The sequence below is a fragment of the Prionailurus viverrinus genome, chromosome B2 (genome assembly GCF_022837055.1).
Source record: "Prionailurus viverrinus isolate Anna chromosome B2, UM_Priviv_1.0, whole genome shotgun sequence".
Lineage (NCBI taxonomy): Eukaryota > Metazoa > Chordata > Mammalia > Carnivora > Felidae > Prionailurus > Prionailurus viverrinus.
In genome coordinates, this window is record NC_062565.1 from 113080621 (window position 1) to 113105822 (window position 25202).

The window sequence follows — 25202 nt, forward strand, 5'->3', positions numbered from 1 at the left end:
AGAAAGTAAAAGTAGACAAAGTGAGAAAGAGAGAAGGAGATGAAAAAAGAGAGATAAGAGAGAAAACCAACAGAAAGAGGGAGAACAAAAAATGAGAACGAGAAAGAACGAGATGAGAAAAGAGAAAACCAACAGAGAGAAAGAGGGAGAACAAAGAATGAGAGCGAGAAAGAACAAGATGAGAAAAGAGAGAAAACCAACAGGGAGAAAGAGGGACAAGAAAAAATATTCTATTGCAACGGAGGAGAAAACCTAGGAAATAGATGCTTTCCTAGAAGACATAGTCTAATTAGGTCCTCTATTGTAATTGGCCTGTTCAAATTTTCACTTCTTGGCTTAATTTTGGTAACTTACAATTCCTTCCAGGTTTTTTGTTTGTTTGTTTGTTTTGTTTTGTTTTGTTTTGTTTTCAGCTTTCTTTCAGTTTTTTCTGTGGTTGAGGCTAATCCTAGTTCCCTAGTGGCCAGACCACACCTGAATGATGGCTTTGGTTTCTGGGTGGTACATTTTTACAAACCAACAAAGCTAGGAAAAAGAAAAGATGCCACACAGTATATGAGGAACAGTGAAAGAAGTGGGGATGTTTCCCTGGGAGAAAAAAACTAAAGGGGCATGATAGCTGTCTTCAAGCACTTGAACGTCCCTTACCAAGAAAAATGGGTAAACAACTCCCATAAGACCTAGCAGAAAATTTAAAATATCTGGTGTTCAGGGAAAAAATTTAGGAAACTACTACATTACTCTTCTAGGCCAACATGTCTATTTTGCAGTAATTTTCTCTGAACTTCTTAGCGTAAATATGCCCAAGATTTGAGTCAATGGCCCTAATCTACCTACTCATAAATCCTCAAAATCACCTGTATTTGCAGAGTTTTGCTTTCTTATTTCACTTTTCAGTGTTGTTAAGAGAATTAACTATGATTTATGGATAAAGCAAAATAGTTTTCCATAACTAGACCACCAATGGCTTTTGCTTTCATTTGCTTTTGGCATTTTTAAGATATTTAAGCATAGTTTGAAGGCCAAGAGAAAGAAACCAATGAAGGGGGAGACAGATGTTGTAAAAGGTTTCTTGTGGGTTCTGTAAAATGTTTTAAAGCTTAAAGTGGTTTCTAGTCTCTGAAATTTTCACCTGTTTCTTTTTACTGAAATTATACCTCTGGGTAAAAAATAAATAAAATGATGTCTATTCTCTCCCACCAGAGTAAAGCTAATTATTACTCTGAGTACTAGATCAATTAAATATACTTCCAGTGCCATTTTATGTTTATTACTATGAACTATGTATCTATATTTTCATATCTATGTGTTTGTATTTCCATTGTTAGTTAAATTGTTAAGAAGATGGAACACTTTTGATAAAAATCTATATCTGTTTTTCTTACATACCTCAGAATTAAGTCCTCCTTATTGGAATATGGTATAGTCATATAACTTGTACTTTATTTATCTTCCTTAAATATATGATTTTTGGAGAACACTGAATTATGAATGAGAATACTAAATTATTAATTATGAATGATTGCAGGATTTTAAATATTCTCAAATAAGAAATAAGCATAAGAGTTTTTAATTTCTAAAATTAATTTTGTGAACTATTGCTTTCTAAATATCAAGGAAGGTGGATGTTAACAAACGTTTATTTAGTTTTCCCCATCTGCGAGGTACTGCTCCAGGTATTTTACACAAGTTAACTCATACAGTCCTCTGTACAACCCAGTATGGTTGGTATATTGCCATCCCACTTCTACAGACACAGATGCTGGACAAGGGAGAGAGTAAGGAACTAGTAGTAGTAAGAGGCAGAGCCAATCTGAGTCTGGAATCTGCTATTTTAACTACTATACTGATGTGTTAGCTAGAGCTAAAGCTTTAGAAAGCTTAAGTGCACTGTCAGCCTTTTTGTAAGTTACAGCACATCTTATAATTTAACTATTTTAGAGACAGCAGGGAATCCTAAAGGTGAATTAGTCCATGTCTGAGAGTGTTGACTGTGTGTGCCCCTGAAACTCAAGGGCACTCAGCCATATAAATAGCACCAGAATCTTGCATCTGATTCCCATTTTATGGTTCTTTTCATAAATTGCCTGTATAGTTTCTTTATCTTCTGATTGTAAGAAATTGGAGTATCTTATTTAGATTAACATAATGGGAAAATAAGAGCGGATAACACATAAACAAAGAAAACTCAATTTTTTTTTTCTTTTAGAAGTATTTCCCTCTCGGGGCGCCTGGGTGGCTCAGTCGGTTAAGCGTCCGACTTCGGCTCAGGTCACGATCTCGCGGTCCGTGAGTTCGAGCCCCGCGTCGGGCTCTGGGCTGATGGCTCAGAGCCTGGAGCCTGCTTCCAATTCTGTGTCTCCCTCTCTCTCTGCCCCTCCCCCGTTCATGCTCTGTCTCTCTCTGTCTCAAAAATAAATAAATGTTAAAAAAAAAGTTAAAAAAGAAGTATTTCCCTCTCTAACCTGTGACAAAATATCTAGTCTGTTCTAAAATTTCTGCCTTTTAAAAAGTAAGTTTTTTTTTTCTTTTTTAAATTTTTTTTCAACGTTTTTATTTATTTTTGGGACAGAGAGAGACAGAGCATGAACAGGGGAGGGGCAGAGAGAGAGGGAGACACAGAATTGGAAACAGGCTCCAGGCTCTGAGCCATCAGCCCAGAGCCCGACGCGGGGCTCGAACTCCCGGACCGCGAGATCGTGACCTGGCTGAAGTCGGACGCTTAACCGACTGCGCCACCCAGGCGCCCCAAAAGTAAGTTTTATCATAGTGAGATGAATATGTACTCATTCTGTTTACCTGAGCACATATTATATACATTTCTCTTTTAGTCTAAATAGTTAATTTATACTTTGTTTTGAAAAATCCCTTCATACTAATATTTTTAGACACTGATTAATATTGGAGAGTTATCCTCTTAAAGAATCTAGGGAATTTATCTTACTGATATAATTGCTCACATGTGAATAATTTATGTATAAGGGTATTCACTGTGGCACTCTTTGACATACCAAAATATATACTAAAAACAATCTAGATGTTCAACAGTATGAGAAATAAGGCTGGTTATAGTATGGTGGCATACTGGGCCATTATTAAAAACAAACAAAACACAAGGAAGACCTTCCTACATGATATGAAAATATCCCCACAATGTATTGTCAAGTGAATAAAGCAAGGTGATTATGATTTGCTAACATCTGGGTAAAAAAATGACAGAATACATATATTTGCATTTCTTATATATGCTAAAACATTTCTGGAAGGAAACAGCAACTATTTGGTGGGATGGATAGAAAATGAGTATAGTTAAAAGAGAGACTTGCTAATTTGTATCTGTACTTTTTGGTTTTTGAATTATGAGAATTTCTGACCTCATTCAAAGTATTGGATTAAAATTTAAACATTTTCCTTTTCTTTTTTTTAGTTTATTTATTTTGGAAGAGAGCACATGGGCTGGGGAGGAGCAGAGAGAGAGAGAGAGAGAGAGAGAGAGAGAGAGAGAATCCCAAGCAGCCTCTGTGCTGTCAGTGCAGAGCCCTACACAGGGCTTGATCCCACGAACCATAAGATTGTGACCTGAGCCGAAATCCGACGCTTAACCAAGTGAGCCATCCAGGCCTCCCTAAACATTTTTCTTAAATGAGTGAACATGAGATCCACATATGAGTGAAAATATATGGTATCTGTCTTTCTGTGACTGATTTATTTCACTTAGCATAATACCCTCCAGTTCCATCCATGTTGTTGCAAATAGCCAGATTTTATTGCCAAGTAGTATTCCATTGTATGTATAAACCACATCTTCTTTTTAAAATTTTTTTAACGTTTATTTATTTTTGAGACAGAGACAGAGCATGAATGGGGGAGGATCAGAGAGAGAGAGGGAGACACAGAATCTGAAACAGGCTCCGGGCTCTGAGCTGTCAGCACAGAGCCCAACGCGGGGCTCGAACTCACGGACCGCGAGATCATGACCTGAGCCGAAGTCGGCTGCCTAACCGACTGACCCACCCACGTGCCCCTAAACCACATCTTCTTTATCTATTCATCAGTTGAGGGACATTTAGGCTCTTTCATAATTTGGCTATTGTTGAAAGTGCTGCTATAAACATTGAGGTACATGTGCCCCTATGCATCAGCACTCCTGTATCCCTTGGGTAAATTCCTAGCAGTGCTATTGCTGGGGGAGGTGAAGGGGGAAAGAAAAGTTACAGAGATGGAGGGAGGGAAACCATAAGAGACTCTTGGATACTGAGAACCAACTGAAGGTTGATGGGGGATGGAGGAGAGGGGAAAGTGGGTGATGGGCATTGAGGAGGGCACTTGGGATGAGCACTGGGTGTTGTATGGAAACCAGTTTGACAATAAATTATATTAACCAAATAAAGTAAAATAAATAGCTCACTTGAAAAAAATGAATAAGTATGAAAATTTGGGTGAGAAGAAAGAGGAAAGGAGTTTAACATAAACAGGTAATTGTGTATAGAAAAACACAGTTGCATGATTGAAAATTAATGCTGCATTAATCTTCTATTTATTATTTTAATGATCTAAACATTATTTTGCTGTTTTTTAAGTTTTTTGTTTATTATTTATTTTTATTTTTTGATTTATATCCAAGTTAGTTAGCATATAGTACAATAATGATTTCAGGAGTAGAATCTAGTGATTTATCCCCTACATGTAACACCCAATACTCATCCCAACAAGTATCTTCCTCAAAGTATTTTGCACTCAGTGTAAATGCTATGAGAATTCAATTAATGCCTTCAAAATTACATGTCATTGTGGTGTTAATTTCATTTCCCTGATAACTCATGAAGTTGAACACACCTTCATGTTTGTTGGTAATTGAACATCCTCTTTTGTGAAGTGCTTTGACTATTTTTCCATTTGGTTGGTTGTCTTCCTTTTTCTTATTGATTTGCAGGGCTTCTTTATATATTCTGGATGAACAAAACCTTGTCTTTGCATATTGCAAATATCTTCTCCCACTCTTATTGACAGTCTCACTCTCTCCATAATATCTGTTGGTGAACAGAGATTTAAATGTTATTTAGTCCCATGTAGCATTTTTTGGTGGTATTTTTAGGGTCATATGTAAGAAATATGTCCCTTCCCTAAGATCATGAAGATAGTTTTCTTGATCATCTTTAGAAGTTTTATTGTTTAATTTTCTATGATAATAGCTCCTGTCCACTTCGTTTGAGGTAGAAGTCAAGACATATTTTTTTAATTGATATTTAAGTGACTCAGCACAACTTACTGAAAATCATTAGCCTCCACACTACTCTATAGTGTTGGTGCCTGTGGTGTCCCCATGCAAGTGGTCTGTTCAGTACTCTTCTGTTCTATTATCTGTCATTACCCATCCTTATCTCTCTGTGTGCTAGAGTCATACTGTTGTAATTACTGTAGCTTTATGATTCATCTTCTATCTGGTAGAACAAGTCTTACTACTTAGTTTTTCTAGATTAGGAGTACAATGACCATCCGTAAGTATTTCACAGTCCGCTCATAATTTTGAAGTCACTTTGTTCTCAAGAAAAGAGAGAGAGAGAGAACTACAGGAAACTTTATAGATTAATATGACTGAATTTATATTTTTACCATATTGAAACTTCCTTCCAGTTCAGGAACCTGATGTATCCTTCCATTCATTTACTTCTTTTTATTTTCTTAAAAATATTTCAAATATTTCTGTGGAGTGGTATTATACATATTTTGTTGACTTTATTAATACTGCATGTTTTTATATTCTATAAGTGATAATTCTTAAATATTTTTTCACATTGCATGTTACTAGTTTGACTTGATTTTTGTGTATTTTACTTATTCAGCAAATTTGCTAAATTCAGTTATTAATCCTAGTAGTTTATCTATAGATTATTTTGGATTTTCTGTATATATAATTATGCAATCTGTGAGAAATGGAGGATCTTATATCTTAATTTCTAATTGTTTTATTGTCATTTCTCTTTTCTTCTTATGTTGGCTATGAGCTCTAGTCAATGTTGAATAATGGTGGCAGTGTATACTTGACCCACTTCCAATCTCAAAAAGAAAGCTGTCAGTATTTCACCATTGAATGTGATGTTTATTGTAGGTTTTCTTGTAAATGCTCTTTATCAGGTTAACAAAGAGTTTTCATCTCTTCCTGGTTTGCTAAGATTTTAACATGAATGAGTGTTGAATTTATCAAATACTTTTCCTCTATGGAAGATAATTTTTTATGGAGATAATCATATGATTTTTCTCCCATATTAATGTATGAGTTATACCAGTTATCTTTGAATGTAAACCAAACTTGTATTCTTGCAGTAGACCTTCTTTGATTATGATCTGATACCTTTTTCTTAGATTGTTCAGTTTGGTTTCCTAATATTTTGTTTAGTATTTTTGCATCTATGTTTATAAAGAGATTGGTCAGAAATTTTCTTTTCTTACAATGTCTTTATCAGGTTTTGGTATCAGGATTATGTCCACCTAATAAAACAACTTGAGCAGTGACCCCTCCCTCTCATACCCTTTTACTTTAAGAGTAGTTGTGTAATACTGGTATTATTTCATCCTTAAATTCTCAGTAGAATTTACCAGCAAGATAGTAGGGGCTGAAGTTTTCTGTGTCGGAGTACCTTTTTCTTCTTTTGCTTTTAAGATACTTTGTGTTTGGTACTTGGCACTTTTATTTGGTATGCCTATGGCTTGATTTTCTTTGTATTTATTTTATTAGTATTTTTTTATGTTTATTCTTGAGAGACACAGAGAGACAGAGCATGAGTGGGGGAGGGGCAGACGAGAGAGGACACAGAATCTGAAGAGGTTCCAGGCTCCGAGCTGTCCACACAGAGCCCAATGCGGGGCTCGAACTCATGAGCCATGAGATCATGACCTGAGCCGAAGTCAGGCACTTAACCGACTGAGCCACCCAGGCGCCCCACTTTGTATTTATTTTGCTTGGGGTTCAGAGAATTTCTGGGATATTTGACTTTATGTTTTTCGTTCTTTCTTTTTTTTTTTTTCAAATATTCAAAGGCATCTAGCACAATGCTCTGTAGTAGCTGTTGAGTAAAAAAAAGCAGCCACGTTCCTATAAATGATAAAGTCATGGGAGATCCATGAACTTGAAAATGAATCTGCCTCTTTAGTGCTCCACTAAGTAATTAATGCAAGATAACATTTAGACAGTGCTTGGCAGGGTGCCTGGCTGGCTCAGTCTCTAGAGCATATGAGACTCTTGATCTCAGGGTTGTAACTTCAACTCCCATGTTGGATGTAGAGATTTACTTAAAAAAGTTAAACTTAAAAATAGAAGGAACAGTGCTTGACATGTAGGAGGTGCTGTGTATATTTCATGATTGTTATTGCTTTTGTTGTGGTAGTCTCTTCTCCTCTGTCATATTAACATGTTCCATTTTTAAGGAAAAATGAAGTTGTTGTCAACTGAACAAAAGTTCAAGGAACCCTGCAAACTATTATGACCAACACTTACAACCAAGATTGAAATCATAAACCATACCTTTCATAAATCAAGCTTTGAAAGCCAAGTTTTAAACTTTCTCTGTCCTTTTGTTTGGAAGATTTAATTAATCTGACACTTTTCCAGAGGCCTCTTCCCTCACCTGTGTCACTAAATTACTTCTGAGTTGTCCCAAGTGGCAAGTTAGCCTTTTAGCTTGAATGTTAACTGGGTAATAGTGTCTCCTGGAGACACTTGGAGATTGATTTAGAGTTAAGTAATTTTGTTTTACAAGAATGGACATGTTTTTGTCCAGAAGAATTGGACAGCTATTTGTCAGTGATATAAACTGGCATTAGCATTGAATCAACATAAATTTAAAATATCTTTAAGTATATTAAGTACATAAAATCCTTGAAACAGGAGTTAGATGACATGTTATTTGAACTGTTAAATTGATATTAAAGAATTATTGTCATTTTAAGAAGATATTTGGTATCATGGTTATGTATTTTAAAGAACTTATTCTCTTTAGATCCATACAGAAATATTCATGAATGAAATGACATGATGTTTACTATTTGCTTCAAAATAATATGGGAGGACAATATGGACAGTGCACAGAAGAAACAAGATTGGCCAAGAGTTGATAATTGTTGATGCTAGAGAATGGGTACTGAAGAATTCATAATCAATCTGCTTACTTTTGCATATGTTTATGATTACCCTAATTCAAAACAAGTGTTTTAAACAGTGGGTAAAATATTCAAAGGAATTCCTATCATCAAATCCAAATTGCTAGAATAGGCTATCCACACAAATTTGATTCCTGTTTTCTAAGGTTCTACAAGGTCAGGATTCATACCTTAAAGCTACTTTATATCCTGGACCTATATCTTTTACTTGTAATATTGTAGGAGCAAATATATGGGCTTTTGGATGGACTAATGATCTTTATTCCTGTTTCTATAATAAATTTGCAGTGAATCATGTCTAGCAAATATCACATATCTACAGAAACTATTTTATTAGACACTTCTCAGTGAGTAGCATTGGCCCATCATCAGATTATTCAAGCCAAAATCCTAGAGTTACCTTTGCTTCCTTCCTTTACTTCATTTTCAATATCTGGCTCATCACCAAACCCCACTGGTTCGTCTTCCAAAATGCACCCTATATCTGGCTACTTCTGTCACCTAGTTCAGTCATCCATCATCAACTGCCTGGAGGGCTGAAACAGTCAGAGGCCACTGGTAAGAAGAAAAGTATAATCTAGAGCCCTATTCTCCAGTGTCCACTTTTGTCCTTCTATAGTCCGTTCTCCAGGAAGACCCTGAGTGACTTTTTTAATGTAAATCAAGGTCTGTCACTTCGCCTCATAAAACTACTCAATGATTCACACTGAACTTAAGAGTACAATCCATAGGTTCTTATCACAGCCAGCAAGGCCTGTGCAATCTGGCTCATTTGGTATGTGTCTCAGCCACTCAGTTCCGTTCTCTGAACACAAGCACATCAGGCACCTTTTGCCCTGGGGCCATGTCCTCGCCTCTGTTGCCTGTAGTCTCTTCCCCAGTTTCTCTGCATGAGGACACTTCAGTTCTCTGTTCAAATTGTCACCTCCTTGGAGATCCCTTCCCTGACCCATAGTTCCCTCTAGCACTGACTATAATCTGCCTGGTTTATTACTTGTTTGTCTCTCATTTCCTGTATAGAAGCCCTGCGTCTCTGTCCCTTCATTTTTGCAGGGTCCACCATATTGCCTAACCCGTAAAAAACACATTTCATTGAAATCTAAGACATGATCAATTGTTATATATTGTATTATATTGTATAATATACAGTATTATACACATGATTGTATATAACATACAATTATTACAATATAATATTGTATTACGTGCCACCAAGAAAATAAAAACTGCAAATTAAACAATGGAACAATGCTGAAGACTGTTGATTGTAAGACTGTCCTGACTTTTGAGATATTAAAATGCTGAAGAAACTGTGTCCTTGAACTGATGAAATACATATCTTGTTGAATAAATAAATGAATGCACTTTGCTTAATCATTATTTGTGATTTTTTTGAGGAAATTATTCTGAAAAAGATAGATATGTAGAGGCCAAGAGATTGCATAGGTCATGAGTAGCATTTTATTGTGAAAAAGGAGATAATCTTACTATGCAGAACTATGAGTACTTCGAAGAATTGTATGAGTAATTGTTCCAAACTGCCTATTACTAGCTTACCATCCACACTTTTAGGGTGGTTTCATGCTCTGCCCTCACACTCTGATTTCAGTTCATCTGTACACCCGTGTCTTTATATACTCTCACTTTGTGGTCCAGTCTTACTGATCATCTTTCAGTCCCTCTGTGGCTGTCATCTTTAAGTTAAGATGCATATACCTTAGGGCAGTATACATTTGATCCAACTAGGATGTGGGGAAACTATGGGTACCCCACTAAAATGTGCCGTATTCTCTTACCGCCAAGTCTTTGTCCTTGTTTTATCTTCTGTCTGTTTGAAACACCTTCACCCTTGTTTGGCTAAGTTCTATTAATCTTAAGATCTCACTTGAAACCTTCCTTTTTCCAAGAAGCCTCTTCTGAACCTCCCAAGGGTAAGGTTACCAAGCCTTCCTCATATCCTCTCCTGACATCCTGTTCTTGCCCATCAGGCATGGTCACTGCTCTGTATCATGATTACCTCTTTACTGGTAGGCACTTGTAATGCTTCAGCACCTAATCCAGTACCTGGCTTGGAATCAGCTTGATAAATGTTGACAGAATATTAAAAGAGGAAACATGTATTAATTTTTTAAAAAGTTGCATATGTTTCATTAACCCAGTTTTTAATAATGTCACACATGTTTTTGTCTGTTTAAAATCTTCTGAGGATTTATGTCTTGAACTATAACTGAAAAATTTATTATAAACCTTAATTTGGGTTATAATCACATTCCATAACCCCATAACAAGTGTAAGAAGCAAATCTGATTGTAACTAAAAGCAGACATCATGAAAAATAGAAAAATTGTTTGAGGGCAATGTTTGAAAAATCTCTCTAGACCATGTTATACAATAGTGGTATAGCATTATGTAGCAATATACACTTTGAGCAAGTTTATCCTAAGAAGGAGTTTTATCCAATGCTCCTTTTTCATTTCATTATCAGTCTGGCTCGTGTCCTTTACTGGTATTAAATGTATCATCTCATGCATCCTTCAGCCTGTGGCTTCTTAATTTTTTTAATGTTTATTTTTGAGAGAGAGAGAGAGGGAGAGGGAGACAGAGTGCATGAGAGTGGGGGGAAGGGTAGGCAGGGGGGCTGGACAGAGGATATGAAGCAGGCTCTGCACTACAGCAGACAGCCCCATGCAGGGCTTGAGCTCACAAACCGTGTGGGGCTCAAACTCACGAACTGGCTCGAACTCATGAGCCGTGTGATCATGACCTGAACTGAAGTCAGATGCATAACCGACTCAGCCACCCACACACTCCCAGCCTGTGTACTTCCCCTGTCCTCAAATTTGTGCCAGATACACAGCAAAGTGGGAAAAAAAAGTTACTCTGATGTTAGTTGTGTGTTTTTTGAAATTGTTCTTTGTGGTGATGTTTTTCTTTCTCCAGACACTCCCTCAGTTTTCACAGACGGCTTTTCTCATTAAGGTCAATGTGTTTTGCCTTCTCAGAATGTCAAGTGACATTTCACCCGAGTGAGAGAAAGAGATGGTTTAACATTGTTTGCCATTTGGAGCCTATATTAGGATATACAAAAAGAGATTATGATGCCATGATGTATAAATATAAACACTTCTTGTTCACTACTTAAGGGAAGTATTCTTGGAACTCTTTGTTACAAAGTAGTTTATTTTCTTCATTTGTTAAAATTTAGTCGTGTCCACACTTGGTGCTTCGTATGCTGTAATCTTTCATGCCAAACTTATCTAGAATCCCATACCAAATGCTAAATGTACTCTTGTAGTATATCTTTCTCCTCTCTCCTAACCTAACTCTGTGGTCCTGTGAAGAAGTTCATTTTATAAATGACCTCAGTTGTAGCCAGATCCCATGTGTTTTTTGTTTTGTTTGTTTTGTTTTGTTTTGTTTTTGCATCAATGTGATTGGTGTAATTTTCTTACTTGCTCCTGTGATTCTGATGATATAAAAACTATTCCATGTTAGTTACATGGATGAGTCAGGGAAAATGGAGTTATTATTGGCAATATTTTAAAACTACTATGTGTTGTATATATGTATATGTACTTTGAAAATCCTTTGTTCTTCCTTTATAGTAGTTAGAGGTGCTTTAAACTTAGTGCTGAGGTACTTTGTAGTTAGGTTGAAAAATCTGAATCACTTTTTCATCCAACTATTCCTTTAGCTGGAACATTGTCTGAATGCTGTCTTACTCTGAGGTTTCCGGAAGGATGGGATGATAATTTGCTTCTTTGGTGAGCCTGTGGTTTAGGTTCATTTAAGTTTACAAACATGATGATAGAGAATGCTTAAATATGCTGTAAATCATTTTGGAAACTTTATATGGTGATTATTTTGGTACTGCACAATATAGGTACCAAAGTGATTGCCATTTATTAGGTTAGAAGTCATGAAAAATGACGAATAATCCTTTATTGTAATCATGAAATAAGCAATACTGTATGAAAAAAAAAGAACAGAAAATTAACCAGTGCTTTTCTTGGGGGGGTCTCCCATTTGCTCTTTCACACAGGTACAGCTTGGCCAAGTAGAAATCAAATGCCCTATCACAGAATGTTTTGAATTCCTGGAAGAAAGAACGATTACCTATAACTTAACACATGAAGATTCCATCAAATATAAGTACTTCTTGGAACTTGGCCGTATTGATTCCAGCACCAAGCCTTGTCCTCAGTGCAAGCACTTTACAACCTTCAAGAAAAAAGGACATATTCCCACCCCTTCCAGATCAGAAAGCAAATACAAAGTAAGCATGTTCACCAGAGTTGTGGGTTAGATGTCACATGATGCCTAATTAGGCCAACTTGTGGTGGGCATTAAGTGGGCTTCCTTCCCTTAGAAGTCTAAGGTGAGTGTATATTGGCTGTGATTCTAAAAATATGTGGTTTGGGGAGGCTGATGATAAGAGAGCACTCTTGAGGATTAAGTTAAAGTTTTTCTTTGACTTTAACCATGTTTAAAATTCATTTAGTAGCCTAATCAAAAGGCTAATCTTTTTAAAGTAATTGTCACTGCTATTACTAAATATTAAGTAAATACTAATACTTTTGGGGGGGGTAAGCTTGACTTTTTCAGTGGACCCAAAGTGAATCTCTTCTGGCTCTGTCTGTGATAGGTGCAAATAGTATAAAATGCTTTTCATTCATGTATTCAGCAAGTACAAAATGCCAGTATAGGCCAGACAGTGTGCTAAATTTGGGGGATACAGAGGCAAATGTGAGCTAGTCCTTGCTCCAAAAATGTCTAGAGAAGGTGAAGGTGAGAGAGACATATGTCCTAAAATGGCAGTTCAATATGATTAGTCAAAAAAACAAAACAAAAGCAAAACACAACAACAGAAGAAACAAAAAACGAGAACCCAAATACACTTATGCTTTGAGAACACTGATGGAGGAGTGGAGGCTAGGATGGCAGGAGAGACTTTTTGCAGAAGATGCAGTTCTCCAGGCAGATAAACAGATAAACGTTGGAGAACATGTCAGAGCAAGGAATGGGTAAGTGTGCAGGCCCTGAGGGTGAGGCAGGCATGTTGGAAACAGGTGCTTGGTGGAGCTCGTCAGGAGAGAGCCAGGGAGAGGCAGCTGGTCAGGTATTTAAAAGCAGATCATGTTGAGTCTTCCACTGTGCTCAGTTTTAATTTAATTCTGTAGGCATTACAGAAAGATCATTCTGGCAGCATTAGTAGAGGATGTCACAGGAGGGCAAGACTGAAGACAGGCAAATGAGAGCAGCAACTGTGGGAGCAAATCACTGATTCATAGCACTGACTGTACATTACAATCACCCGGAGGGCTTTTAGACACCCAGTGCCCCAGGCCCACCCCAGAACAACTGTCTTGCAATTTTTTGAGCCTCACCTGGTCTAGTGTGCAGTAAATGAAGAGGGAAGACAATGAGGCCCATGGCAGTAGTTTTCATCCTTGTCATTACAGCAGAATGGCAGGATGAAGAGGTTTCAAAGGCTATTTGAAGTCGTCTCCATTTAAGGTAAGTCTTTGCCCATGCTCTGGTGTTAGAAGCAGTGGTTGCTGCATTATTCATTCTGTAGCTTTGAGGGACTGTGGTTTAGAAAGTCCCCTCCTCTACTTGTTGCAATGATGAGCTAGAGTAGGTTAGTCAAAGCCTCTTACTGAGTAACTGGGCTTTGAAATTGCTTGGCTCTCATAGTTAATTCTTTTATTTACTACCTTGGTGCAGGCTAGTCTCATAACTCTCAAGAAAACCCTTGTTTTTTGTTCTCTAAAAAGTACATGTTTGAGATTGCAAACTATATAACTAAAATAATGCACTTACGCTGATTTTGAATACTGACTTAATAGCAATAGAATACTTTTAAATTTTTTTATTTTATTTTTGAGAGACAGAGGGCAAGGGGGGAAAGGGCAGAGAGAGAGGGAAACACAGACTCTGAAGCAGGCTCCAGGCTCTGAGCTGTCAGCACACAACCCTACACGACACGGGGCTCGAACTCATACTGTGAGATCATGACCTGAGCTGAAGTCGGATGCTTAACCAATTGAGCCACCCAGGTGCCCCATCAATAGAATACATTTATTTGACTCTGTATATTCTTAGGTTAAGTTATTTTTCTTCCAATTTTATGTTATTGGTGTTATCAGAAATTATTCGTTTTGAAGACACCTGGGTGGCTCAGTCAGTTAAATGGCCCACTCCTGATTTCGGCTCAGGCCATGATCTCACCATTCGTGAGTTCAAGCCCCACATCAGGCTCTGCACTGACAATGCAGAGCTTGCTTAAGATTTTTCTCTCCCCATCTTTCTACCACTCCATGGTTCAAGCTAACACTCTCAAAACAAATCAATAAAATTTTAAAAAAATTTTAAAAGAAGAAACTACTAATTTTACAAGGACTTCTTATCCCATAACTTAGGATATTTTTTTCTTCAGTTATGTTTGGAATCATATATATAATATATATTTTATATAATTTGTTTATAAAATATATATATTGATACAATTAATAGATATTATATAGAGAATATATAGAATGTGTATAAACTGTATATATTCTATATATATAAACAGACTGTGCTATTTTAGAATTTTGGATAGTTAAAACATGTATGCATAATTGAGTCAAAGTGGAAATTATTTAAAAATATATTGTTCTTAGTAAATGGGTGAAAGATTCAAGTTAAGGTGCAATTATAGCTATAGTAAAATTTTATAGGTCTCATTTCATCCAAAATCACCAAATCATTTGATGATGAGCATGATTTATCAGAATGCACATGTATTGAGAGGGAAATATGTAAAAATTGAAAATACAAGATCCCATATTTGTACGATTTTCAGTTAACCGTGGCCTCTCTGATAACATTTGCCAATACCAGGCTTCCTATCAGTTGGGTTGTACCTAAGAAGAAACGTAGGGGACAAATGGATCAAGATGTCAAACCTAGTAAGCTCAGTTTTTTACTTCTGATTAGCAAAGGAGAAGGGAATTTGTTTCAAGGAGAGGAGAAATTCAACACAAAATAAATGTTGATCACAAACACTTAAAATCCTTGATAATGGGTGAGAGATGAAAATCTCAATATAAAGTAAAACTGTTAAGCAACTTCCAAAAAATGTAAAGCTACCACAGAATTTGGGGATGATTACTGTTATTACTCATCTTTACTCTTGAGAAGATGTCTAACAGAAAAGATAAATAATTCACCCTTTCAATATTGTACAAAGTTCTAGGGATAACACACAATTCCTGAAGCAGTGGTTTTTACTATTTCATACAATGTTTATGTAGCATTTTTCAGCATTAAAGTCTAGCTCTTACATTAACATGAACTACTTGATTTAGGTATCCATACCTGTCTGGATTCTCATGAGTAAGGAGAGCTCAAACATGAATGTATCAGCAAACCAACTGCAGTATTCATGATTATAGTATAGCACCCTACACTGAGACTAGTATCTTTGTTCTTTGCAGTACGTCAGTGCCTATTTTTTAGGTTTGCTCTAGTTTTAAAAATCCCACTTCCCCAGTAACAGAACCCACTTCCAACCTGGTGTGTTCATCATAACTTTAAGACTTCAAGTACTTGAATGTAATGAACTGAGTCATAACACAGCAGAAACAGAGGGGGAGAAAAAGGTTACCACTAAGATCTAACATGCCTGGGCAATTTAAAATCTCATTATAATATTGTTTGTGGCCTAAAGTGGGTTTTGTATCTATTGATAAAACACTTTAATGTGTATTTCATTATTACTCTTTTTGTGTCATTGAATTATAGTTCATGATCCGAGATGTCACTCTTTGAGCATTTATTATGATTTCTGTCAATTCAGCTATTTTATATTAGGAAATACCTTTGGATACATCATCTCACATGAAATTTGAAATCTAAAATATCATATTTTGGGATTTCATTTGAATAGCTTTGCCAGTACCACTTGTTACATTTTTTGTACACTGCAGATGAAAAAGGAATAAACAGAATAGATCAACAAGCAGTAAGAAGAACTCTTAGGTGCAGTACATCTTCCAAGCCCTCATTCAGCATCTCCTTTCTGGCAGAAGTTTAAGTACATAGAGCCTTTCGTTATGTTCTGAACTCCAGTAAACTCCTACTATATTAAATAGAACAAGTATATTCCTGAATTGAGCGATTTACATGGAGACAAACTTGCCTTTGTGCAAATCCAGGTTTTCTCATCCATATTTATCTTCTTGTTCCTGCAACTCCTGTCATGAGACAATATCTTACCACTTCGTTTCTTTAAAGTTGATTTCAATTTCCAATTAGAAATCAAATTTCTAGCCTGAACAGTTCCTATAATTTATTAATACAACTGCATATCAATGTAGTGAACACATTAGTGATGATAAAATTAAAATGCTAAAGTTGTGGCTTTAATGGTGTTCATGCGATACCTGGAGACAGACACATTACCACCAGAAGAAGTTTTTCTTCATAGCAGCTATCATTTGGGATATTATGGTTATATGTGTGTGGTTATTTGCTTAAAGTCTCTCCCACTGGTTTCTAGGAGGCCAGGTCCAGGCTCGCTGACTGCTGATAAGCTGTGCCAAGCCCTGTATCTGATAGACTGTGCTCTAAAATATATTTGGCGGAACTAATAAATGGGAAAATGCATATATAATAATGTGTACTGTAATAAATGTGCATGGAAAATGCTGAGAGCATGGGAGAAGAAAGGTCAGGAGAGATTTAAAAGGCTTCATTAAAGAGTAGACTAAGCCTTGAAATGTTGAATTTGCCAAGCTGGAAAAGGTGGGTCAGAGAACTACCTTCAAACTAGATTTAAACTCTCAGCCTTCCACATACTAGTTCTGCACCTGTGAGTTTTCACATCTTTTACTGGGGTTACTAATAGTACCTGCCAAAAGGGCATAGAAAGGATTAAACAAGGTGACACATGTAAAGTGCTTAGCACCATGTGTGACACATTCTAAATGTTCAACACTTGCTAGAAATTATTATGTTTGCCATCATTATTAGGCAGGGGCCACAGAATGAGCAACCCTAGGTTATTGGGAGGAAGATAGAGGAGTCAAGAACAAGACAGGTGGAATAAAAGATTGGTGACTGGTGGATGGTGGGAGTAAAGGAGGGATGATACTGACTATGTCTTAAAGAGGAGTCAGTTTGAGGAGTGAAAAACAAATTCAGCTTGAAATGTGTTGCTAATGTTGTTTGAAGACCCTTTGGGGCCTCAAAGGGGTATCCAAGAAGCATGGATCTCATGAGGAGGGATCTTATGGCAAGCATTAATATTTGAGGAGGTTGAAGCAGGAGGGAGGTGACTGAATTCAGAAATGTGTAACACATATTTTGGGAGGTAGAGAAAGTTATGGTTTTTCATGGGAAAAAGGAGAGAATTGCAAATGATTAAATGCAGTCATTTTATACTCCTCAGTAAAATACTGAGGTATGTGCAGTCCTAGGTTTTCTTCCTATTTCCAGGTGTAAACGAAGAAATGGTCCCCCTTTTCATACTGACTTGGAGTAAGTTGAAGGACATGCATAATCAACACAGGAAACATGATAGTGGTCATTTTCTTTATGATTTCCTTCAGGCATGACTAATAATAATCTCCACTCTTCTTCCCACAAATATTAAACAAAACCTTGAAAATTCACAAAATGGTGCTTTGACTCATTGTAAGGTGAAAGAAAAAAGCCAATAAAATATCCTGGGGAAACTCCCTCTATATTCTTACCTTATATATTTAGCAGTCTTTTTTTTCCTCTCTCCGGGTAGAAATCAGATTTTATAAAGCTGTGCAAATACATGGTTTCCTTGCATGGCAAAAGAACTTTTCTAAGGGCTTTATAATCAAATCAGTGGGTTTTTTGTTTTTAATTGGTATACTTTGAAATGTGCTTAACTGGAAGGCTGGAATTCTGATAATACTGAATTTACCCTCTTCCTGTGTCTATTATTCAATCCTCTCTGACCTGTTCTGTACTCCAGAAAGTTGCCTCTTTGAACTCCTTCTCCAGATTCCCTAACATCTTGATTCCTATTTGGGTTCAGCCAAATGTTGGCATTGGCAGGAAACAGGAAGATGGGAGGAGAGAACAGTAGATGCATTACTTCCTCACTCCCTTCCTAATTCAATGCAAAGCTCTAGCAGTAGCCATGTCCCTTTATGACTGTACCTCCCGCTGGGTGGTCCCTCCTCCATATCTCTTTTCTTTTAATACAATTTATTGTCAAGTTGGCTAACATAGAGTGTATACAGTCCACTCTTGGTTTTGGAGGTAGATTCCCATGATTCATCACTTTCATACAACACCCAGTGCTCATCCCAACAAGTGCCCTCCTCATTTGCCCATCCCCCCATATTTCTAATTCTCACTGACCTGCAGAAACCTCTTTCCTGCTTTGTCTCTTTGGTGCTAACAGTGACTTCCCACTATTTCTGCTTCTGTGGGCCTGCCTATTCTTTATTCAAATGCCAGCTGCACATCTTCAGGTGTACCTCCAATAAACAATTTTCATAAATAAATAAATGAATAAATAAATAAATAAATATGCTTAAGCTTTCTTTTAGTAAAGATAATTTGAGAATTTTTTTCTGTATACAAAAATTTTTAAAGGTTTCCCATGAAAGTGTGGCTAGCATGCTGCTTTGCTCTTTGGTTTTTCCCTGACACCATCAGTTTAAATGGACAATGTTTACAGATTGAGAATCACATTGTGCATCAGCCCTGCAAGATCAGTTTATGCTATAATACACAACAATTTCTCTTGGCATTAATGCATCACTGTTGTTGGGAGCTGTAGAAAACAAGTGTAGTTTCTTAAATGATTGTTGCTAGCATAGATTTGTGAGCGAGATAAAGATGAAGTCGTCTACCCTGGCTTAAAGAAGCCAGCTTAAACAAAGGGTGTGTTATATATGCTAACTTTGAAAAAAATGTGTAACATTCAGCTATGATGCAGATCTACTAAATTTTATTGGGATGCATTTTCCCCTCTAGTTACTAATGAAGTGCTTTACTAAAGTTCTTTGTTTGCTTTCTTGATGTATAAATTAGCTGCAATATTTTATAGTTTCCTTACTTGAACTTATAACAACAAAGGCCAAATATTAGAATTCATTTAGTATTTTAGCCTCCATCTGATGTTTTAGAAAAACTACAATAATTGTTATAATCAAGACTCATAGCTACCATAAACCGACCTACATTGAGATTGAAAACTTTCTGTTTTTTTCACTTCATTACGTCATCTCTTGGGTCTTCAGCAGAAGAGACAAGCTGAAGAATCATTTCTCTCTGACCATGTGCAGAAGAGTGGGTAGAAGTAAGCCAAGTCTGGTGCTCATTCTAAAATGGTCTGGAATTTCTGTGCATTTCTCACCGACCATACTCTGTACTTCTACCTTGCCATATGTACCCTCTCAGATCTGTACGGGAACCTAATGCAGCAGTCTTCATGTGCATAAATCGTGTCTACAAAATGCTTACAGGTGGCCATTCAGACATTGATTCAACACTCCCATTTTTAAGAAACTTTCTACTTACAGACGAATTCCCTTCCGTTTTGAAAGAATTCACTGTTACCTTCAGGCTGAGACCTATCCTGTTTTTACCTTTGGTCACAGACAATAGTCCCATTTCCCCACGTACACTATGTAATTAGATGGTCCTCCTGCTTCTTTAGGTGGGTTGACTCTGAGATATTAGCCTTATTGTGTTGTGTTCAGAATAGATGTCTTATTGAAAATTAGATGATGCCATACTGCTCTGGCTAGTAATTTTGGATTAAATCAGGGCAGAATCTTCCAGTGCCAATTATGTTCACCTATGAAGAGGTAGGTCCTCAAACAAGAAATAAGTTGAGACAGATTCTTCTCTGGGCCTTGATTTCTAGGTTTAGAGGAAAAGTCTACAAATGCTTAAAGGTGTTTCCAAGTGGTAGAAGCAAAATGGATTGCTATGAAACAATGTTTTTCAAATTAGGGAGAGAGGACTCTGCAAAGGCAGAACCCCTAGAAGAGTATGTCTTTCTATTGAAAATGAAAGCTAGTACTAAAGTGAATGTATTGTGTGATAAATAGTGTGTTGCATATGTAAAAGGAGCTAGAAATCAATATGAGGGATGTCGGTAAGGCTATTTATATAAATAACCACTGTATCTCCATACAGGTTATCTTATGTGTTAACTTGTTTTTTGTTTGTTTGTTTGTCTGTTTGTTTGTTGCCCTCATTTGATCCCTACCCTCTAGGAAAGTTTTCCTTTCATTTTCCAGCTTAGGTTCACCATGCTGTGAGAAATTAAGGCAAGGGTCACTGGGCCACATTTGGACTGTGTTCAGGGAACAGTGCCTCGTGAAGCCTGTATATTACTGGCACTATATTCAGGGAGAGATCCCAAGTAGAAGGGGACTAATGGACTAATCTGACAGACTAAGAATCAAGACAAGAAGTCAAGCCATGTTTTCCCATGTGGAGAACCTGCCACTCTTGCTTTAGGATTTGATCGTATAAAGGAGCAAATAGTGCCTCCTTGAAAGTATTTGAAGCCATGCATCGAATACTTTTCTCCTCTCTATTGTACCCTGTACTTCTTCACAATCTTCTTGTCTTCAAGAAAACCATCTTATCATAAAACTTTTTATAACCATGGCATTTCTCTATTATTTATATACTGATCAGTTTCTTCAGGGCACAGCCTAGTCTGACAAAGACGTAAGTCATGTTAAGCTACGGACAAAGCCATAAGTTGTATGTTTCATGTAAGCAAGTTCTGGACCACAGTGTATTTTGAGAGACGCATCAGGAGTATAGGAGCATAAATGTAAGACTGAGTGGACTCTGTTTATTAGACACTTCAGCAAGGCTGAGGATTGAACCAGTTGAGGTGACATCTCTGGGCCATACTGGAACACTTGCTATTTCCCCCCATGCACTGGGTGCTTTCAGCCTCTGTGATAGCTTAGGATGTGCCCTCTGCCAGAAGTGTTACCCCACCACTTGCCCCAGACACATTCCACTCAACCTTCAAGGCCACATTCTCTCTGAACATTACTCTTCCAGCCTTCTCTGAAACACCTTTGCTATGGCACCCACTTGTCCAAGCTTCTAGCTTAGTGGTTGTGACACCGTTTTATAGCTCTCTGGGTTTGTATCTGTCTGTCTTCAGTAAATTCCTTGAGGATAAGTATTTTCATTCTTTTTTATGTGCCTAAAATCAGTACATTCAGTACCTACTACTTGAAGGTACTCAATAAATATTTTTTGAATGGGTAAATGAATGGTGAATATGTTTTATTATTGAGTATCTGTCTTAACCTATAGTTCTAATAAAACAAATTCTTCTTAGAAAACTGAGTTAGCTCATATTTGCAATGCTGCATTTATACACAGAGATTATCTACTATTTTATGTTTAGTAAGTAATGATTTTGTGATTTAAAATAATTATATATATAGGAGTGCATAGAATTTCAGCCAAAAAAGAAAGATGTTTCTGGGGTGCCTTTTGGTTTTGAACTCTTTTTATGTTGTGTTTTTTTTTTTTTATTTGGTATGACTGTCAAGAGAAAACACCATTTGCTGAGGGCAAGTAGATGGTTTAACCTGTCATCTGAGTGTCACTGTAGCCCAGATTTCTGTAAAAACTAAAGGAATTCAAAAGTCAAAAATGTAATATAAAGGTTTTTTAATCTTTCATGGATTCTGGGACAAGTTATTAAAGATTCTTAACTCTGATAACTTTATTCTTAAAACACTTGCAGCCCCCTGTCTCTTGCAGGAGAGTTTGATCATGATCATGATGCTCAGTAAAATGTCATGTGGATAAAATATTTAGTAAATATCATCTAGTAATCTAAGAAATAATGATTCCATCTCAGCCATTAATCATAAATTAGATATATATGTTGATTTTTCTTTGAATTCATTTAATGTTACCCAATATTTAGTGCTTCCTGTGTGTAAAGTAATTCATTTTACAAATAACTTTGAGTGCCTGCCATGTGCCAGAAGTTCTATGTTACTTATCTCAGGAAATACAGGATGCCTGAGACATCCTTTGTCCTCAGTGAACTTGTAGCCTGTTAAGGAGATTAGACATCTACATCTCTAATGGGAGTTCTGTAAAAGAGACACTGAATCTCTTTGGGAGGAAAAGGGAAGACATCTTCAAGCAAGTCGTATTTGATCCGGATAAGATTTCAATAGACAGATTGTGTTCATTGGACTTTCTCCAATTACAAGAGACAGAGATATACTTTCTTTCAAGCTACCTGAGTTAACGAGGTTTCCTGCAAGCTCCACAGGAAGAAGGAAGGGCAGGAAAGCAGCCTCAGCAGCCACTGAAAATACAGAGAACTGGGCACTCTTTCTGTTTGCATGAGAGCCCTTCTGTTGCGTCACTGGACTTGAATGTCCGTTGTTCCCTTCTGTGATCTGCACTGTGCTCACTCAGCTTTTCTCACCTTTGTCTTCACAGCAAAGGTAAAGTTTATGTGTATCCCCATTTCACTCCTCAAGAGAATAAATCTGTCTTGCCTAATCTCTGTTCAACTATGAGCACCCAGCTACACAAACTCATGCCAGCCACCCCATAGACTGCTTGCCAGCCAATGGATACATGTGTTTGCTGAGGGACTCATCCCTATTGTAATCAGTTGTGACCAGGGATACAGGGTCAGATGGTATCGAGCAGAGCTTCTCAAACTTTAGCATGCATGTGAATCACCAGGGGACCTTGTGAAAATACAGGCTCTAATTCAGTAGGTAAGGGCCGTGACATGAATTTTTTGTTTCCAGCAAACTACCAGGCGATGCTGATGTAGCTGCCCCTCCAACCACACTTGGGACAGAAAGGATAGAATGTAGTGGCCTCTGCATGAATATAATTACTCAGAAGGCAGGCACTCCGTGTGGAAGGGCTGTGGTTGTAAGACAGCATTTCATGTGGAGGAAGAAGTATTAAAAAAAGGAGTGGAAGAAGATGCAGCAGTGATGTCCGTTTGTGTTTTATAGAAGGCCGATTTTGAATATGGTTAAGGTCACAATGAATAAGGCATCTTCAGACCAAACAGTTAGCATGTAGACAATATAGAACAACAGTGTTGTTGGGGTTGACTATTAATCCTTTTATTATCTTACTTCAGAGCAAAACAATAGTTATTTTAATGTTTTCAGTGAGAGACAGTAAGCAGTTGGATCTGAATTTAAATTATTCATCTTCATTTGAGAGCTTGCTGCAAAACTCTTTTCACAGTTTGCCACCGAGTTCGCGTTGGTGAAGATTGCCACAGGACTTAGCTATTTATTATGCAAAGTTGGGAGCCTGAGTCCCTGGTGTAGACACCCACGTATCAGATTCTTTTTTTTTTTTTTAAGTTTTTTTTTTTCAACGTTTATTTATTTTTGGGACAGAGAGAGACAGAGCATGAACGGGGGAGGGGCAGAGAGAGAGGGAGACACAGAATCGGAAACAGGCTCCAGGCTCTGAGCCATCAGCCCAGAGCCTGACGCGGGGCTCGAACTCACGGACCGCGAGATCGTGACCTGGCTGAAGTCAGACGCTTAACCGACTGCGCCACCCAGGCGCCCCGCACGTATCAGATTCTTTATCATTCTGGTACCTTAGGAGAGTCATACGGTTCTAATTGTCTTCATTAGGGATCCATAGGGGTGATAGTTTAGCACTTGGTCACAAAGATCCTTGAACCATTTTGATGTCTGACATCCACAGAGTTAATCCCAGTGTCAAAGTGCCATTTCATTCATTCTTCTGTTCATTTCATAAACACAATCTGACTGATTAAAAAGCAAAGAAGTTTTTTTTTATTTGACAGTGCTAGAGGTCAGTGATTTAAAATTATGAATCATGTTGAATAGAAGGGAATTTACTTAAATATTCAAGTCCTTCTGATAATCGCAGACACGTGAGGAAAAACGAGTCTTTCTGACTTCTTCCCCATTTCATTCATTACATGAGAAAGTTACATTCATACGCCTCATGTGATATTTACATTTATTCCTCATTGTTCAATGACAAGGGGGAGATGATTGTTTTATATTGTTTTATTATCTGGAGTTTACCCACTTCAACTCATTCTTCTTACTTTAAAATGACTATTTAACTTTAATGACCAGAGAAGGCAAAAATGATTACTTTAAATGGCTAAATAACAACATGCCTCCTTTTTATAACCAAGAAGTCTCCTAATTTCTGTAAATAAAATTTTGAAAAGGATTTTCAACATTCACTTTTTGTTGATAGTCATGAAGAATTCTGACTTACTGAATAGCTTAACCATGGCTTTGACTTCTATGTTTTTCGTTTTCAAATGCTGAAGAAAGAATACTTTCTTTCTTGCTGGCTTTGGAGCTAGACAAACTTATGTTTAAATTTCTTCTTAAGGCAAATTTGCTACGTTACTTTGGACAAGTTATTTAATCTCTGTGAGCCTTAGTTTCCTTATGTATGAACTTGTGATTCTATCTACTTTGTAGCATTATTTTGGAGGTAAAAATAAATACTTCATGTAATGCAGAGGTATAAATATTATACCTAAGAGAATTTCAATAAATAAATAGACATGATGTTTAAAATTTTCTGACAAAATAACATTTTGTTTTGATATAAATTAAAAGCAAAAGTACTTTTGTTACTTCATGTTTACATAGGAAGAATATTATCTATTCTTGACATTAGTAAAAACTGCAGTGCTTTGAGTTACAAGATCTGTGATTGTAATTTCTCCTTGGTTAATCTCTATATCGGAAGCTTTGATGTAAAAAAAAAAAGTGGTTTTCCAAGAAAATAAGCAGAGATATTGTCAGCAGTTTACCAAAAGAAATTCTAACTAGTTTTCAAAGTGTAGTCAGTAAATTCGCTCATGCTATGTGAAATAATATACAGGAGCACGGAGAATAGTTATCAGTTTTGTTTATATTGAGACATTTTATTCACTTTAATCCAACAGGGCTGAGAAATTCAAATTATCTCTATATGTTCTTGGAGAGTGAACACCAGAAATATTGTATGAGAATGGG

The 25202-nt window shown here is 36.9% G+C and overlaps 1 protein-coding gene across 1 annotated transcript in view; it reads left to right on the forward strand.

Moving 5' to 3' along the window:
- Positions 1–25202, forward strand: part of RNF217 (ring finger protein 217) — a 122740-nt gene that overhangs the window by 66939 nt on the left and 30599 nt on the right. The window contains exon 2 of the mRNA XM_047859506.1: positions 12200–12433. Within this exon, the coding sequence (XP_047715462.1) occupies positions 12200–12433 (234 nt within the window). The remainder of the gene's footprint in view (positions 1–12199; positions 12434–25202) is intronic.